We start from the raw sequence: 19,281 nt of genomic DNA, 5'->3' as shown, positions 1-19,281 counted from the left end.
ATTTACACTTTAATCCATCCTTCCATCATTTTTTCTATCTTCAGCTAATATGGCACAGCAGATTATCATACAAAATACGAAAAAACACATCAATTTATTTTATGTCATTTTAATATCAAATTTTGTGCCGCATAAATATATTACATAAACTTACTTGATATAATTTGACAACATCTTTAATACGCACACATACCCATACATGCACTTTGTTGTACATATTTTTGAATTCATTAATTTTTAATATTGATATGATAAAATTATTTGAAATTAAAAATAAGTATATCATTTTAATTCTTTTGAGTTTATATATCGGAACAGATTTGCTTTTTAATAATTTATCGCATAATTTTTTAAATGTTTAATAATTATAAATATATGAAAATTCTTTAAATTGTAACAATAAGTATTTTGAATATATTACATAACGGTATTAGTATTAATATTAATATTAGAATAGAGTATTCATTCAAAATTTAACCAAAACAACTGGCCAAAATTACCTCTTTATTAAAAAATCACAACGTTTCGACCCTTATCAGGTCCTTTTCAAGTGAGATATTTTTACAAAGTCGCACCATATACACAAAAAACATCATACACCGCCAGACGTTGATTCCTATTATAGCTACATCGTGCGTATACAAGCTAAAAGATGAGAGTAAATCAAATGAAAAGAACAGTGACAATGACTTAAAAATTAAAAATTGTGCAAATTAGAAATTTGCACTTGGCTTCCTCATAGAGGAAGCTTTAACGTCCGCAAATTTGGAGATATCGATCTATTTCTAATTTTATTATATTTTTCAGTCTTTTTTACCTCTATTTCATATCAACGCGATATAGTCTATGCTTTTGATTCGGTTTGTTTTTCGAAATTTTTGGAACACGTCTCATATTGTTATTTAATCGTCACTGTGCTTGTCATTTCTTATTAGTGTGACTTTGATCATGACACGTTTCGGATATATCGAACAAGATGTTCCGATTATTCCGTTTATATAATTTTACACTTTTACATTTTATTATTTGACGCACAAAAACATAAGTTCTTTCACAGTTCAATTTATTAATTTATTAATTTATTAATTTATTAATTTTTTAGTCATTGTCACTGTTCTTTTTATTTGATTTATATACTCTCATCTTTTAGCTTATGTACGCACGATGTAGCTATATAGGAATCAACGTCTGGCGACGTATGATGTTTTTTGTGTATATGGTGCGGGTTTGTAAATATCTCATTTGAAATGGACCTGATAAGGGTCGAAACGTTGTGATTTTTCAATAAAGGAGTAATTTTGGCCAGTTGTGTCGATTAAATTTTAGATTAATTTTTTAATATTTACTGGCAAAAGGAAAAAAAATTGTTATTGTTAGAATAGAGTATTTAATAAAATGGCTTAATGACACTGAAATCTATTGTAAATTGCAAAGAATTAAAATGTGACAGATAATCTTCTTTTGCTGATTTTTGTTTTGTGATAATACAATATATATGCAAGGCAAATCTAATTACTTAAAACGTTCTTGCCTTCATTGGAAAGTATCATAATTTCTTAGAATTTTTCTCTATAATTTGTATAAAATAATTTTTGCAAGAATTAATCGCGTAATAGTTTTGCATGTATATATTTTTATATTTCTATTATGTGTTTTTGCTTTAGCTTTTGCTTTGACTTTATTTATTGCTATATAATTCCAAATTTTATCTTAATAAAAACAGATAGATAGACAAAGATTTAAGTAAAGTTTAATATTAAATACTGGAAAATTTCGGATTACTTAATACCCTCTCATATTCTTAACATTTTCTTCTACGTTGCTCTTCAACCGTTATGTTATTTGTCATGATTATAAGATTAAGGATACAAAACAAACAACACTATACTTATCCATAATGTTATCTCTATGAATATCACAATAATTAACATTATTGAAAAAAGTACATTACGGAGAAATGCTAAGAAATCGGGTGGTACCGTTATCTATTCTTCTAACAATTTTTAACAATTTTTTATTAAATCTTCTACATAGTATTAATACACATAGTAACAATATAATAAAAAATGAGTTGGATTTTATATTTAGGCTAACACACGTTGGGTTTGCGAAATCCGGCGAAAAAGATAATATTAGAAACAGATCGTCTTTTTGAAAATGAGTTTACAGAGTGATAAAGAATATTCAGTTTATTATGTTTAGTATTAAAATAAATATAAATGATTTAGAAAATAAAAAAAAATTACAGTTACAAGTAATATATCCGAAAATTAGTAGATACACCATTACAGACATATATCTTTGTAAACATGTGAATTAAATTGTATAAGTTCTGCTATCTGAATAAGTAGAGTGGTTTTTTATTCTTTTTTACATGTTAAATCTGAATCTCCCTTTAAAAAATTTTAAAGATAAAAAAATAGCTCTTTCTCAACTATGCGTGGTACAAACAAAATAGTTGGAACAATTTTTTAGTAGTTGGAACAATTTATAAGGGGTAATCTTGGTCTAGAGCGTTCAAAAATTGGGTAAATTTAAGAATTTTTTTTTTAAAGACTATATAACTCTAATGAAATTGAAATGTTAGGTTTTAAGAAAACCGCGTTTAAAGTCGGGTATTATTAATACAATTTTCTCATACTTATAGTTAATTGGCAGCTAATCTGCTATTTCTGCTTTATAAAGCGAACTTTTCACTTCCACTTTATTGTTTACCTAGAAGGCCGTGTTTTCTTTGTTTGGATGCGGGATTTCCACCTGACCGCGAACGTTCGGACGAACATCTGCGCTAAATCGCTTATATTATAACTTTGTCAATTCTTCAAATTTCGAAATTTCACTAAAGGAACATATTCTTGAGATGTTCTAGTATAAGAATATTAAAAAAATTCTTTTGATTTTGCGAAGGTTCTAGACCAGGATCCTCTCTTAAACAATTGGCATTGTTGTAGTATTATTAAAAATAAACCAGAATTTTTAATAATTCATGAGTTTTCACGAAATAATATGTAAGGTTGCGTATATACATTTCCATACATACACATACACTCGTACACGTGCACGCGTGTAAATATGATTAAAATTGATATTTTTGGTTCACGATTTTTCATTTTTTTTTTAAACGTGAAATAATGAGCCAAGGAAAGATTCAATATGCAGAAAAGAATCAGTAATAGTGATCTCTCTATTCTTCTCTGAAATAATAAAATCATACAGGTCAGTGTTATATTTGTAAATATATACCTGTTACTGTAATATAATTTTTGCACACATAATAGAATCTTGTATTTTTTAATAGGATCCTGAAATTTTTCGAGTGATTTATATCTTGATACTCTAAAGAACTGAATATTTTTTATAACCATAAAATAATTATTAAAAAATATAGAAAACGAACTATATTTTTAACATTGTCTTTTCAAATCATTAGCATTCTTGAAAACTTTTTCTTGTTTAAACTTTATATTTAACAATTTAACAAAGAGATCTAACAAATAGACGTTAATTTTATAATTATATAACATTTAGCATTTATCTTTGAAAAAAATTTATTGAAAAATATATGCATTTATAATAATTATGTAAAAATATTTAGTTGAATTTGAGAGGTTTGGTAAATATAGCTTGTACAAAAATACAATATATAGAAGAGAGTCTCTTATTATGAGATAGGCTCCTAATATGAGATAGCGGAGTTTCTGCTAAACTAATAGGCCCAATCTGTTGGTTCCATCATGAACTTATTACCCTCGGGTTATTCGATACTATTCAATATTATATTATTTTTTAAAAAGATAATTGCAAAGACACATAAGCAAACCTTGCTGCTTATTGGTTTGTTGTCGAATGTACGCACTTTCTCTATTTACTTGCGATTTAAACATTGTGAAGCAAACTCATTATTATTTTGTGTTTAACTTGATTTCGCATAATCATGGATATTTTGATTTCGCTAAGCTCTCGAAGCGACGAATTGATTTCGCATTGTAGCGATTGCGATTCTCACTAGCGTGAGAATATAGTAGCAGGAAGAGAGGCAGGGGAAGGAGGAGGTGGATTAGTGATTTCTTATAAAAATAATGGAATTTTGATCGGGCAAGGGAGCGGGGTTTTGAAGGGACGTACAGATATTTTATACACTGGCCGAGCAATGCAATGAACTTGTGCTGAGTCGAGCGACGTCGGGCAGACTGCGTTTAAACGACGAGATACTCTTTGGTGATGAAGCTATGTTTACAAAGTCGCATTACACTTTCGAGAACACTATCAATTCTCTACTGAGACAACATATTTTTCAATTCCACGGAAACACTTTTTTGTCGAAGTTATATCATGTCCTCCTTGCATTTATGATGGCTTTCTTGATCAGAGTTGTGTTGCTTCTTCAATAACTTTTTCTCCCTCTGTATTTTGTATCGCAAACATTTCTCGGCTTAGTTAAGCGCATTTATCTATATTGTTCTACTGTATATGAGCACCTAGAAAAAAGCGCAGATTTATATTTGGAGATAAATAACACACAATATTTCTTTAACGATATTGAGCGGTCATTGATTAATATCATTTCTCCCAGTAAGTTCACTAATTTTAAGAAATATCCTGGTAACTATATATAATGATTATTATAATAAGAAGAGGGTATATAGGGGCACTAATTTTTTTTAATATTCAAGTAAAATGAGAAGTTTTTTTGTATATCACATACATATAAATATAACAAAGAAAAAGTACTTGATCAAAAAATTGTGTTTTGCGTATCTGCTTGCTTATTGTACATATATCGCAAATTCGCCAAAAGATTATATATTATTTGATAATATGTATATTGTATATATTTGCTTCCATTCTATCACTGCAGAAACATTTTAATAGCTCGTGTCATTATTTTTATTTTATTATACATTTTCAAAACAGTCAAAGAATTCCTTAAAAAAATTGACTTTATTTTTCAGTTATCATAGAATTTGATGAAAATGCAAATATGCTGTATAATATTATATTCGATATATTATATAATATACAGATGAGCCAAATAGAGTAATTAAATAACGGGTTATAGTATTGGACTTTTTTAACGTTCTTATAGCCAATTTTATCGACTGTAAATAAACTTTCGCATGAGCTAAATTTCATTTTTCGGGAACTTCCTCCTGGACTTATTTTAATAAATGTTAAAAAAGTATTCAATTTAAATCTAAGTATTTAATTAACCGTGCTGAAAAACTTCTCCGAACATTTGATAGAATGGTTGGAGTATACTACTAGTAACGTTGTCTTTTTTTTAAACTATACTCCGTCAAAATTTCAATGTGAGTTTGATGCAATTTAAATTCTTTAATTGTAAAAGCTGTGTAAAATACTTGGTCTTTATGTATTCTCAGAAAAAGTAGTTCAAAGGCGTTAGATCAAGTGTACAAAGGGTTACTGAATAGATCCATATCATGTCCAATCTATCGTTGATCAAATCTTTCATTCAGCAACATGTGTGTGTAGTGGCGCCTCTATATGTTGTTGCTCTATGGTTGATAAGGACAGAGTCGGCGAGTCAGCCATGTCGATTCGTATTGTATTGAGGATTGGTTCTACGTACCCGATAAATGTAAATTGTTTGACTGTATAGAAGTGATATAATATAGAAGAATACAAAGTATAGCCATCTATAAGTAATCCATCCCAATCAGTCACAACATGTGTAATTTGAGCGAAGTGGCCTGGTATTAGATTATGATTTGATGATAAAATCTCCAAACATTCAGAGACCAGCAATTAGCCCAGTCAATAGAGACATTTAAATGGAATTAATTCCGGGAAGCAATTTTTTTTTTTTGACTGTTTCGGAGGGTCATGAATAGTCTAAAACCGGATTTTCGGGATTCTAACCCTGGAGCGTTAGCCGCCATTTTGATTAGAAGGGTGATTTTGTAAATATCTCGCTTATTTTCAACTTTAGAGTGAAAGTGGTAATAACCAAACTTGTAGAAAATTTAATACTCTACAATTTTGGTCTTTATCATTTTTTACCTAGGATCGATATTTTGGGTCTTAGACTCGAAAGTGGGGGGTGAAATTTTATTATTTTTTTTTATTTTTTGAATTTACTTGGTATAATGAAAAACATTTTTTCCACATCATCACGGGGGTAGAGTTTATGGCGCGTTTATTCAAAAAATTAAAAAAAAATAATAAAATTTCACCCCCCACTTTCGAGTCTAAGACCCAAAATATCGATCCTAGGTGAAAAATGATAAGGACCAAAATTGTAGAGTATTAAATTTTCTACAAGTTTGCTTATTACCAATTTCACTCTAAAGTTGAAAATAAGCGAGATATTTACAAAATCAACCTTTTAATCAAAATGGCGGCTAACGCTCCAGGGTTAGAATCCCGAAAATCCGGTTTTAAACTACCCATGACCCTCCAAAACAGTCAAAGAAAAAAAATCGCTTCCCGGAATTAATTCCATTTCAGCGGCTTTTTTGGGCTCTATTGACTGGGCTAAATGTTAGAACGATACAGTATGCATTCAGTGTAAATTTTCCGGACATCAATAATATAAATTGTACTTTATTTGTGAATTATTTGTGCAGAATTGGTGAATGTTGATTCATCAGAGAATATCATATTGAAAAGGAAATTACTTAAATTACCACTTTTTAATAGTTTTTTGCATCTACATGGTGTGATCAAACAGTATCGAGATTGGTTGTATAACTCGACTAATTTCGGTGATAGGGATTTGTTTCTGCTCGTAAATCTTACCTAGAATTTCTGCTCTTTATAAAACAAAGGTCGACCTTCAACTTAGTCAGTACCGTTCGAGCGTCTCTCAAAAGAACACGTGTACCGGGCCTTCGTCGCCCTCAGCGTACAAAATGTCGGAAGAGAAAGAACAGCGCGTGTGCATAAAATTTTGTGTAAAACTTGGAAAAACTGCTACGGAGACTTTTGAACATATATTACTTTCGGTAAAGAGTCCATGAGTCGCGTACGTGTGTTTGAGTGGTTTAAAAGGTTCAAAGAAGGTCAAATCTCTGTTGAAAACGACGGAAATTTGGCCTTCTTTAAATCTTTCACGCACTGTTAATCGTCGATTTTTATGTATTAATTCTCTTACACAAATAATAGAATCTTTGTTTCTGCTTGTTGAAGGGCTTTCACACCGCGGGTCGCTTTCAAGGCTTGACTTTCTTTTGAACCTTTTAAACCACTCAAACACATGTGCACGACTCATTCTTCACTGAAAGCAACATATCAAAAGTCTCTGTAGCAGTTTTTCCAAGTTTTACACAAAATTTTATGCACACTGTTCTTTCTCTTTATTTTGCGCTGAGGGAAATGCGACGTAGGCCCGTGCACGTGTCGTTCGAGGGGCGTTCAAACGGTACTAACAGTTGAAGTCGGCTTTGTGCTATAAAGAGCAGAAATTCCAGGTAAGATTTACGCGCAGAGACGAATCTTTACCACCAAAATTAGCCGAGTTATACAATCAGTCTTGATACTTTTTGATCACACCACGTATATGCGAAATCTTATACACTGTTCGTAATCAATTGCCAAAAGTTTTTGATGTAAGACCAAATGATACCTATGGATGATATTTTTCTTCTTTCAGTATTCGGCGAATTAATGTGCGAGTAACACCACACCCTTTCTAATTGACGTACTTGTCCCATACATATCATTCCCTTTCTTACCCTATCCCTCAGATGCGCTTCCTGTCCCCCGTTCTTTTGCACCGTGTAGCCCAGATACCTATATTCCTTAACCTCCTCTATTTCTTTCCCTCCCCATGTCCACTTTATCTTCTTTACTCTTTCTCCCTCTCTCCTGCACTTCATTATCTTTGATTTCCCAATGTTTAATTCCACCCTTTTCCTTTCTAGGTAGCTCTCCAACCTCGTCATCATCGCCCGCATTCCCTCTTTATCCTCCGCTAACAAGACAATATCGTCCGCATATGCTAATAAGTATATCTTTTCTCCTCCTATTCTCACCCCTTTCCGTCCACCCATTCTGAGCACCTCTAAATTTGCTAATAATAAAGTGAATAAGATCCGGCTTAACAGGCATCCCTGTCTCACTCCTCTCCCAGTCCAAAACTTATCCCTTCGTTCCCTCCCTATTTTAATCCTGCATGCCGTCTTTCTTAATACATTCTTACACCTCGTTATCAATCCCTCCCTTATCCCCTTTTCCCTTAACGCCTCTATTAAAATCTTCCTGTCTACAGTGTCAAAAGCTGCCTTTAGATCCTCAAAAAACGCTACTAATTTCCCTCCCTCCTTCCTAATCTGACTGTTAATTAAATAATTTACTATATATACATTATCAATGACCCTCATCTCTTTCCTGAACTCCGCTTGACACTGTGGCAGTAGACCCTTTCTCTCTACCTCCTCTCTCATTCTCTCTGCTAACAGTTTTCCTCACTGACTCTTCCTCTTTTCCTTCTTTCTCTGTTCACCACCTCCCACACTTTCCCCTCGTTAATTGCTTCTGATATCCACCTTTCCCATCTTTTATTTTCCTCCTTCTTTTTTCTCTCACATAATGTTTTGTATCCTAGCTTCAATTTCCTATACTTTTCTCTGTTTCCTCTGTCTCTCTTCCATGCTCTTAGCTCTCGTTTTACCTTCCTTTTTTCCTCCTCACAATCTCTATCCCACCATCCTTTCCCTTTGTTTCTCTTTTTTCCTACATCCTCTTTTATCATGGCCTCTTTTATCCTCTTTCTTACCCTTTTTATTTCTTCTTCTATCTCTCCTTCCCCTATCTCGACCTTCCCTAGATTTTCCCTATATTTTGTTTGGAATTTTATAAATAAAATTATTTTGAATACTTCTAATTTAAAGAATAATTATTTTAGAAAAAAAATTTCAAGTAAGAGGAACTTATTTTCTCGCGTAGAATTCGATTTATGTTGAAATGTTGGATTAAAAAATTGAAAAGAACAAAGTTTACCCGTACTGCCTTTCACACACAAAGAGGGGTTCTCGTAAAGTGTAATTTAGCTTATATGAAAACTTATTTGTAGTTAATAAAATTGACTATAAAATATAAATTATAATTCAATGCTGAGCCATTCTACAATTAGTTAATTGTAACACTTTATTTAGCCTATCCTGTATAATTTAATACATATGTACGATATGATAAGTATCAAGAGAGTAGTGTCTCGCGCCAAGTACATACTCCATACACACATTTTTATAACGTATCTCAAGGTCCAATTATTTTGTCCATGATGTGTATGATCTTGCAAATAATTATTATAAATTACTGTCGTCATTTTAATGTATGTATAGTTAATGTTAACAATTAGTTCTAATTTTTGTTGAAAATACTTTTAACACGTTGCAACTGTATAATTAGACAACTTTGTTCCCGACACAATTTTTATATCATTATGTATATTTTAATACGTTACCTAATTATATCTATATTTTAATCAAAATTTAATTTTCTTCTTTAAAAATATGTTTTATTATTTTAGAAGTCTTTTTAAATTAATTTTTGTTTTTTCTTTGTCAATAGGCATTCTACTTTGTGACGCCAAAGGACTTTGCGTTTCTACTTCAGACACATATTTTCTTTATTTATCTTTGTTATGAATATATTCGTATTTGGCGTTATATCCTAGGTACTAGCTACGTAAACTCGTAACTAGCAACATTTGTGACATTTTCATCAAATTTTATGAACATTGGAAAACTTTGGATTTTTTTGGAATTACAATGTATACAGGGTAGGATATCTAGAACACTAGAATATCTCGAAAACTGAGCAACTGGCGGAAAAAAATATTTCAAACAAAAGTTGTATGATCTGGAGGGGTGCAAATGCAATTTGTATTATGCAATTACACCTTTTTTGAAAAGCGACTATCTACATATGTTTTTTTACACCAATTAATTTATCTCATTATTCCGTATATAAAAATATTAAGCTACGGTTATAAAAAAATGAATAGTTTACGACTTTACGAGATATTTTATATTTTATGTTAAAATATGCTAAAATAAAGTATAGTATATTTCGTAAACTATTGATTTTTTGATAAATGCATTTTAATACTCTTATATGCAGAATCATTAAAGTAGCGCACAACTTTCTGCGCCACGATCCCTACCTCTTGGAAGGAAGAGACACTGAAATTTTACCACTTAAAGTGAACTTTATAGTAGTCGTTCAGAAACCGACTTCAATTGTAGGTCCAATATATCTAATCTAGATATATGCAATAGAGGTTTCACGACGCTCGAAATCGAGCAATATGATTATTGCAACATGTAGAATAATTAGAAGAATCATATTATGTGAAAAAAAATTTTCATTAAAAAATGGTGATGACTTGCACGTGACTTTAAAGAATAAATTTTGTCGAAAATTAATTTTAACATTATCTGTTTTCTTCCAGATCATGTAACTTTTGTTTGAAACATTTTTGCCTGCTGGACTCAGTTTTCGAGGAATTCCGGTGTTTTAAGTGCACCCCCCACCTTACATATATGTATGAATTGTGTATGGGCACATAATGTGTGCACATACATACTCATATACACATATACATATATATATATATATATATATATATATATATATCTGTGTATGTATAAATTATATATTTTTTTTGTCTTCTACTAAATCGAATATTTTCTTTATTTTGTTTTAATTCTTCAATTAATAGTAAACTGACACTCACTGTAGGGGAGACCGGGGCGGAGTCGACACTACAATTATCTCGAAATCTGTATGTTGTGTGAACTCTCCATTAATATTGTAAACACTACTTATGGTACTCATTGTGACCAACGGAGTTTTAGTCCAGTCATTTGGTCGTAAAAGAAGAGGTTACCTGGAAAGTTTTCCGGGAGTTTTGAAAATGGTAATTTTATATATTTCGATGTGCTCTTTCCGAATTTCAACTTGCCACCTCGTATCTTTGCCGCTCGTGCCGCCATATTGGAAAAATGACGCCTAAAAGCAGTTTTTGACAATATCTCCTTTCCGACTCATTCCACGATAAAAACATTTATATACAAAATAAAACTAGAGAAAATTTCCTACAATTTATGTAATAACCTTTTTTTCGTAAAATTAATAGTTTTGGCATACGAGCGCCGCAAAGTGTAGTTCAACACGCGTTTTGGCCTAAAAACTCATTTCCACACCACCTTGAGGTAGAGTAAGCGGCGCGTTTTTTTACCGTGGTATCCCCAGTAGGCCTAGTCCACATGCAATTCACTATTCTAAAATTTAGCGCATTCTTCTTCGCTTCGCTGTTCTTGATGGACCAGGTGTTGCGAGTTCATCGTCATTAGTACTGATCGAAACGTCACAGACCGAAATTCTTCCACATCATCCGCGATGGGATTATCATTTTCATCGCAATCCTCTTCGTTCTCGATTTTATCATACGTTTGCTCGAAAATAGTCTCCGTTTCTTCTTCTTCGTCGCTATCTTGTGATGGAACTTGTGAGTTATCACAGGTACCACTACAATTCGTGCATATAACGGAGCACTAAATAAATAAATAAAAAAGATGTCAAAAAAGATGTCAAAAAGCCTGTGAATGCAGAAAGGCTGGGGTTAAAGTGCTCAGTTATATGCACGAATTGTAGTGGTACCTGTGATAATTAACTCGCAAGTTCCATCACAAGATAGCGACGAAGAGGAAGGAACGGAGACTATTTTCGAGCAAACGTATGATGAAATCGAGAACAAAGAGGATTGCGATGAAAAACTGATAATCCCATCGCGGATGATGTGGAAGAAATTTCGGTCTGTGACGTTTCGATCAGTACTAATGACGATGAACTCGCAACACCTGGTCCATCAAGAACAGCGAAGCGAAGAAGAATGCGCTAAATTTTAGAATAGTGAATTGCATGTGGACTAGGCCTACTGGGGATACCACGGTTAAAAAAAACGCGCCGCTTACTCTACCTCAAGGTGGTGTGGAAAGGTGAGTTTTTAGGCCAAAACGCGTGTTGAACTACACTTTGCGGCGCTCGTATGCCAAAACTATTAATTTTACGAAAAAAAAGGTTATTACATAAATTGTAGGAAATTTCTCTAGTTTTATTTTGTATATAAATGTTTTTATCGTGGAATGAGTCGGAAAGGAGATATTGTCAAAAAACTGCTTTTAGGCGTCATTTTTCCAATATGGCGGCACGAGCGGCAAAGATACGAGGTGGCAAAGTTGAAATTCGGAAAGAGCACATCGAAATATATAAAATTACCAATTTTCAAAACTCCCGGAAAACTTTCCAGGTAAAACTACCAAAATGACTGGACTATTTAGTGAGAGTAATGCCATGTTGTAATTTTCATTAAGGCAAACTTGTTTTCGGAGGTCAAAAGTAAAATTTTTTGCGCGTTGAAAATTTTAAATATTATTTTCTCTCCGAATCTCGAGATAAGTGATTCTGAAGAGTAATACATGCTGAACACGAATTCAGTGAAAATTTTTTATTTTCGTTGATTTCTAATATTTCATAAGTGATCAAACTTAAAATCTATGTCCGGGGCTAGAAGTCGTCACTAAACCATATGATGGAGGCTTCGGGCGAAAATCAAAGTCAAAGAAGCAGTAGTGATCGGATTCCGGCGAGGACTTGGATAATATGTGCTGCGTGTGCTCAGAGATGACAGAGAACAGAGCTGACGAGAAACAGTGCATTTCGTGCGAGCGTAGGGTACATAAGTGCGTGCGCTTTTTTTGTAATTATTTTCCGCCATTGTGTTTTTAATTAATGTTTCCATTTTTCTATTAAAAAATAATTAATAAAATGTATTCTATCATTTTTCATGAACGGAATTATGAATTTTCATTTAAAATTCAGTCCGAGAATGGAGTAACGACTCCGCCCCGGCAATTTTGACATTTCAATTTTTGCACCTTTGTAGTTTTCACTTTATACCAGTTGAACAAAGCGACGTAGACCAGAAATGTCCTTATACATTTTGTAGCTAAAGGTTCACTCTTTACAACGGTATACCACATTTTACTAAAATTATTTGTTTTGTTGTTAAAAATCGGCACCGAAAAAATAGTGACGACTTTGTCCTGGTCTCCCCTACTCCTACACTATTGCTGCGTATTTCTTAAAAACAATTTATATTCGCGACGTTAATAGTGTTAAGATTTCTAGGGAAAGTCATATTTGAATTCCAAATATTTTAATAGAATTATCTATCGCTCGTCATATATGGTAGTAGCTTGTATGCTTTAATTGTGGAGACTCAAGCAAAGGTCAGTTATTTGTCATATTCCATGTTGTTCCACCATGTTGACATAGACGATAAGGAAAACAAAGTTTATATATATTAAAAGTATTTCTTTTTTATACACAAACACATGCGCGCGTGCATATTCAGAGAGAGAGAGAGAGAGAGAGAGAGAGAGAGGGAGGAGGAAGGAATGAAAGAGCATAGTGAGGATGAGGAGGTAAATGTAGATGAAAAAGTGGGTAGAAATGAGGAAAAGAGATAGGGATGGGAAGAGAGAAAGGAGAAGAGGTGGGTGCCATCGTGCGTGTGTACGCGCGGATCAGTATAAGAAAGATATTCCGGCATCTCTCTCTCTCTTTCTTTCTCTCTCTCTCCCTTTCTCTCTCCTTCTTTTCTTTGTTTCTTTCTTCGTTCCTTTTCTTGTCTTCCTCTTCCTTCTTTTACTCTCTTTTTTTCTCTCCTTTCCTCTCTCCTCCCTCTCTCCTTCTTTCTCACTAACTTACTCACTCACTCACTCACTTACTCAGTTTCAATAAGGTCAGATAAAGAAACATATTAAGAGAAGAAAATATTTTACACATAGATCAAATAGTTCGCAATTAATTATTTTTATTTGACCAGTTGATCCATCGCTTTTTCAGGTGATAGCTGTGATATCCATACTCTTTATTGTACTTTCAACGATTGCTCTAACTCTCAACACCATTCCTAGTATGCAAGTAAATGATGAAAAAGGAAACTTCCAAGACAATCCGCAGCTCGCTATGGTGGAGGCTGTGTGCATTTCGTGGTTCACTCTCGAATACTTGCTTAGGTTCAGTGCCTCACCAGACAAATGGAAGTTCTTCAAGGGCGGTCTTAACGTGATTGATTTGCTGGCGATACTACCGTACTTCGTATCTCTATTCCTAGTCGAGACCAACAAAAATGCGAACGACCAGTTCCAAGACGTGCGCAGGGTAGTGCAGGTCTTTCGTATAATGCGGATCCTGAGGATCTTGAAGTTGGCCCGTCATTCGACTGGGCTGCAGAGTCTTGGCTTTACCTTACGTAACTCATATAAAGAGCTAGGGCTACTGATGCTTTTCTTGGCAATGGGCGTCCTCATATTCTCCAGTCTCGCCTATTTTGCCGAGAAAGAGGAGCCCGGGACCAAATTCATAAGCATTCCAGAGACCTTCTGGTGGGCAGGCATCACAATGACCACCGTCGGATACGGCGACATCTACCCCACGACCCCGCTCGGCAAAGTGATCGGCAGTGTGTGTTGTATATGTGGTGTCCTGGTAATCGCGTTGCCCATTCCCATTATCGTCAACAACTTCGCCGAATTCTACAAGAATCAGATGAGACGAGAGAAAGCCATCAAGAGGCGAGAGGCTCTTGAAAGGGCTAAACGGGAAGGCAGCATCGTGTCTTTTCATCACATCAACTTGAGAGACGCTTTCGCCAAGAGTATGGATCTCATCGACGTCATCGTCGACACCGGTAAGCGACGGACCAATGTGCGCGCGAAGGATACGATCTATGATCTGCTTCGCGCTATGATGCTTTTCGTTTATTGAACAAAATTGATTTTGACTCAAGATTATTATTTCTGATCTATTAATTAATTTCTTTTGAGTGATATTATCTCCTATGCTTAGTATATTTTTATTATTTTCTTTTTTTCACCCTTTAATTCTATTAATAGCAATATTGTAAAATGGGGTTACTCATATAACCTAACTCCATGTTACGATACTTCAATCAATCCTCGAGATTTATCGAGGCTCCTACGGCTATAAATTAGTCTCAATGTAAGATATTTATAAAGCCATCATTATTGTTATAGAACTCAGGATTTTTCGGTTTTGATACATACTTAAACTAAGACTCAGCGCGGGAGCAAAATAAAGGGTGTGTTAACATGCAATTGTGCAAATAATATGCGTCCCTCTTTCCCGTAGTTATCAACTCGTTTTTTTTTTAGTAGAGTAATCCATATACATGCATACTGCTCGATAGTCTCCCCGCTTATTGTCTGTAAAAATATAAAGTTATTTCCACATAAAAAATTTTTTAGTAATTATGCATAGATAGGGATACGTACGAAATCCGGAAACTTTAGGAAATATTTTAAGACATTAGTAATGTATTTATCTAATCGTTAAGTACATGTACCTATTATTCGTTGAAAACCTCGGCCGTGGCAATTTGCATCATTCTATCTTTCTCGTTCATTAGATATAAACAATAATAGAATGACAATAGCACGCTCCGCGAACGCATATTTAGAATGACTTATTTCTTGTAAAGTGTCGGTAACCTCATCTGATTTTTCGTACACATGCCCCTTATTACTGTATATTTAACATATATCAAATTTAGGTACCTATCTAATACTCATTCTCACAAAAGGACTACCTTAAATGTACATGGTATCAGAAAATTACGTTTTATTTATTAAAATTATTTAATCAATAATTTTTTAATATAAAACGAGCGACGGCTAAAACTTTCTGAAGGTTACTCAGAAGGGTGACTTCTATAATATACATTAAGGTTATAGGAGGTAGGCCCCTATTCGGTATATTTACATACCCAACTTCTTACAAGATCTCGCAAACCCCAAAATTCTGATTTTAATGAAATTTTCCACATTTGTATAATAAGGGAGGAAAAAGATAAAAGAAATTTTTCGTTGTTCCTCTATTCAATAATATTAATATTTTGAAAGAATAATTTTTTAAACAAAATTGTTATTAAAAATTAAAATAATTGTTTTCAAAATTTTATTAACGTGGTTAAATAGAGGTGTTTTTGCCATAAAACTTTTATATGAAACATTTTTTGATATTTTGTATACTTTTTGAGATTTATCTATTGAAAAAAGCAAAAAGCCGCTTTACATATGAGAGGGGCAATTTCGCCCTTTAAAACTATTTTTGGGCCGTAACAGAAAATTTCTAAATTTGTCAATTTACCTCCCGTACATGTGTGGAAAGTTTTATAATAAAAACATTTATATATATTTAACCACAAGAAATAATTTTTTCAAAAATTTATTTTTTTGCATCTTTTATATAAAGAAATCTGTTGCGTTAATATATAATAGTTATATATACAGTATAATTATGTAGTAAAGAAACAACAATAATAAACAAGAAGTACAGGAGAAAACAGAAGACATAAGCAGGAATGTTACCCTGTTTCCCGAGCAAGCAAAAATGCTTTGAGAAGATTCTTAAAGGTAGGGAATGAGGAAGTAGAGGTGATATTGACAGGAAGTGAGTGCCAGAAATAGATAGAAGAAAGATGAAAAGAGTTCTGTTCGTGGTTGTTCTATGAGAAGGAATATGAAATGTATGAGACGCAAGAGGAAGGCGGTCAGATCTCCTCAACAGCGGATCAGGCAACGTAAAATTTTCCCGCAAGTAAGAAGGGGAGCACATGTGAAGTATGCGAAACATTTGACAACCAAGAAAATATTGTCTTCTATTTTTAACTGAAAGCCATCTTAATTGGCGTCTATACGGAGTAATATGTTCATCTCTCTTGAGATCAAAGATAAAGCGGATGCAACAATTGACGAGTCTCTGTAATAAAGTATTTAACCACCATTTAAACCGTGATAGACTAAGCAGCAGTAATTGATGTGTGGCATAATTAGAGCTAATACCAGCCTTATCCTTAACCTCGTAGAAAGTTAATTTTTATTGAACTTGAGTTTATGCAAAGAAAAATGAACTTTTTGAGAGATGTGTAAAATGTGTTTTTTCTAAGACAAGTTAGACGTAAAAACTACACCCAAATTCCTGGCTTCATTAACAAAGGGTATAGGTGTTTGGTTTACAATAATAGGTGGTAAGTTATGGAAGTCGATATCATTAACATAGGAATGACTACCAAAAATCAATACCTTAGATTTCGCAGGATTAAGTCTAAGACTATTCAAATTTGCATAGTCAAAAATAGCGTTCGCATCTCTGGAAATCATTTCAAGACCATGGAGAATGTCAGCACGAGAACATTGGAGATATATTTGTATATCATCAGCAAAGAGCATATGATACACAAACGACAGAAAACCACCTATATCATTAATATACAGTGCAAACAGAAGAGGACCTAGTACAGAACCTTGAGGGACGCCGGACGATGTGAACAGCCAGTCTGAGAGATTACCTTCATCATCAATTACTTGAGAACGGTCAGTGAGATAGAAGAATATCCACACAAGGACCTCGTCAGAGAATCCTAATTCTTTTAACTTCATAAGTAAACGAAGATGTGGAACAGTATCAAAGGCTTTACTGAAGTCGAAGAGAATCATAATTGTGATAAGCCTGTCATCAATTCCCTTTTTTATGTCATCACAGACGCGTAAAAGTGCAGATTGCGTGTTGTAACCTGAATGATACGCAGACTGTCTGGGATTCAAAAGATTATGCTTGTTTAAATAGTCAGTGATCTGTGAGGCCACTATTCGTTCAAGGATTTTAGACATTTTCGGAAGGTTAGCAATAGGTCGAGTATCAGATGGAGACAGAGGAGTGCGAATCTTTGAGAGAGGGCGGATCAACGCACGTTTCCATAATGAAGGAAATACGGAGGATTGAAGTGAACAATTAAGCAGTGAAGTGAGCCATTGGGAAATAACAGGCCAGGCAATACGGAGAACATAAAGCGGAATACCGTCCTGGCCAGATGCAAAGGAATGAAGAGGTTCATTTGTGATAAGTTTATATACATCATCAGGCTGAATAATAGAGAAAACAAACTTTGAACGTTGAGAAGGACTAGAAACTAAAGCAATGGCTGACATGAAGTTAATGTACGAGCAAGGTGATGAAGTATTAGATACAGAGACGTAATATGAATTCAGTTGATCAGGTGAGAAAAAACGGAGAGGAGAAACCGACGTAGACTTGACAAGCCCAAGACGGGCAAGTTCTCTCCACAATTTAGCAGAGTCGGTTACGTTAGTAAGAGAGGCAAAGTGAAAATTACTCTTGGCGCGGTTGATATCAGTGTTAAGCTGGTTGCGAAGATGTCGGTATCTAGCATAGCCAAGAAGACTATTGGAACGTTTGGCTTGCTTGTACAGCTGATTACGTGTACGGAGTCGGGATCTAAGTTCATCAGTGACCCAATGAATAGGAGGCCTTCTAATCACGGATCTACGAGCAGGAGCAAACACATCCAGCACGTCAAGCAAGGTAGACGATAGACGAGAACAAACCTTCTCAACGTTAGTCACATTCACAATCTGAACATTAATTGCCAAGGATTGAAGATGCTCAAGGAACACAGAGGTGTCAAAGTTCCTATAACTACGCCGCAGTACAGATTGCTTAGAGTCAAACGTACGATTTAGAGAGAATGACATTTTAAGTAGATCATGTCCTGCAATGAATGGGCTCGAAGATTCGGTAAACGATAAAACCTTGTCAATGTCATCCACAACCAGAACATCTAACCACGAATCAGAAGTGGCGGTATGAAAGGTGGCTTCAGAGTCGACAATGTTCAAAGATAAACTTGACATGAGTTTACGCAAGTAGTTAGCCTCGAAACCACTCCTCAAAAGATTGCAGTTCAGATCGCCGCCAATAATAATATTGTTATAAAGATGAGAAACACCGGTAAGTGATTCAACGAAGTCATTAAAAAAGGCGCCTTTAGGTCTTCTATAAATTGACGCAAACAGCACTACCTCGTTACTCGTTACTCGGCAACCAAATTTCGACTAAAAGAAATTCCGGAGCATTCAACTCTACCCCAGAAGAGGTAGCAATTAACTTGACCTTTAAAGAGTTGTGTATGTAGCAAGCAACTCCTCCACCCATCCGCCCCAACCGATCATGACGAACCAGAAAATAACCGTCCAGAGCCACAAGATCGTCCGGCACACCCGCATGAAACCACGTTTCAGAAACATCATTTCAGAAATGATGTGATGGGAGCTAGTATCAAAATGTAAACGAATGAAGTCAATATGTCCACCAAGAGAATTGGCGTTAAACTGAGCAATATCGCGCAGAGAAGAATTACATGCTGAG

General features: G+C 34.1%; 1 protein-coding gene across 6 annotated transcripts in view; it reads left to right on the top strand.

Moving 5' to 3' along the window:
• Shab (Shaker cognate b) overlaps positions 1-19,281 on the top strand; it is a 651,715-nt gene that overhangs the window by 84,930 nt on the left and 547,504 nt on the right. For all 6 annotated transcript variants that reach the window (XM_071789559.1, XM_071789558.1, XM_071789555.1 and 3 more), the window contains exon 5: positions 13,879-14,725. In XM_071789559.1, the coding sequence (XP_071645660.1) occupies positions 13,879-14,725 (847 nt within the window). The remainder of the gene's footprint in view (positions 1-13,878; positions 14,726-19,281) is intronic.

The sequence above is a fragment of the Temnothorax longispinosus genome, chromosome 9 (assembly GCF_030848805.1).
Source record: "Temnothorax longispinosus isolate EJ_2023e chromosome 9, Tlon_JGU_v1, whole genome shotgun sequence".
NCBI lineage: Eukaryota > Metazoa > Arthropoda > Insecta > Hymenoptera > Formicidae > Temnothorax > Temnothorax longispinosus.
The sequence above is the reverse complement of the archived record's forward strand: the minus strand, read 5'-3'. Positions and strand labels throughout refer to the sequence as shown.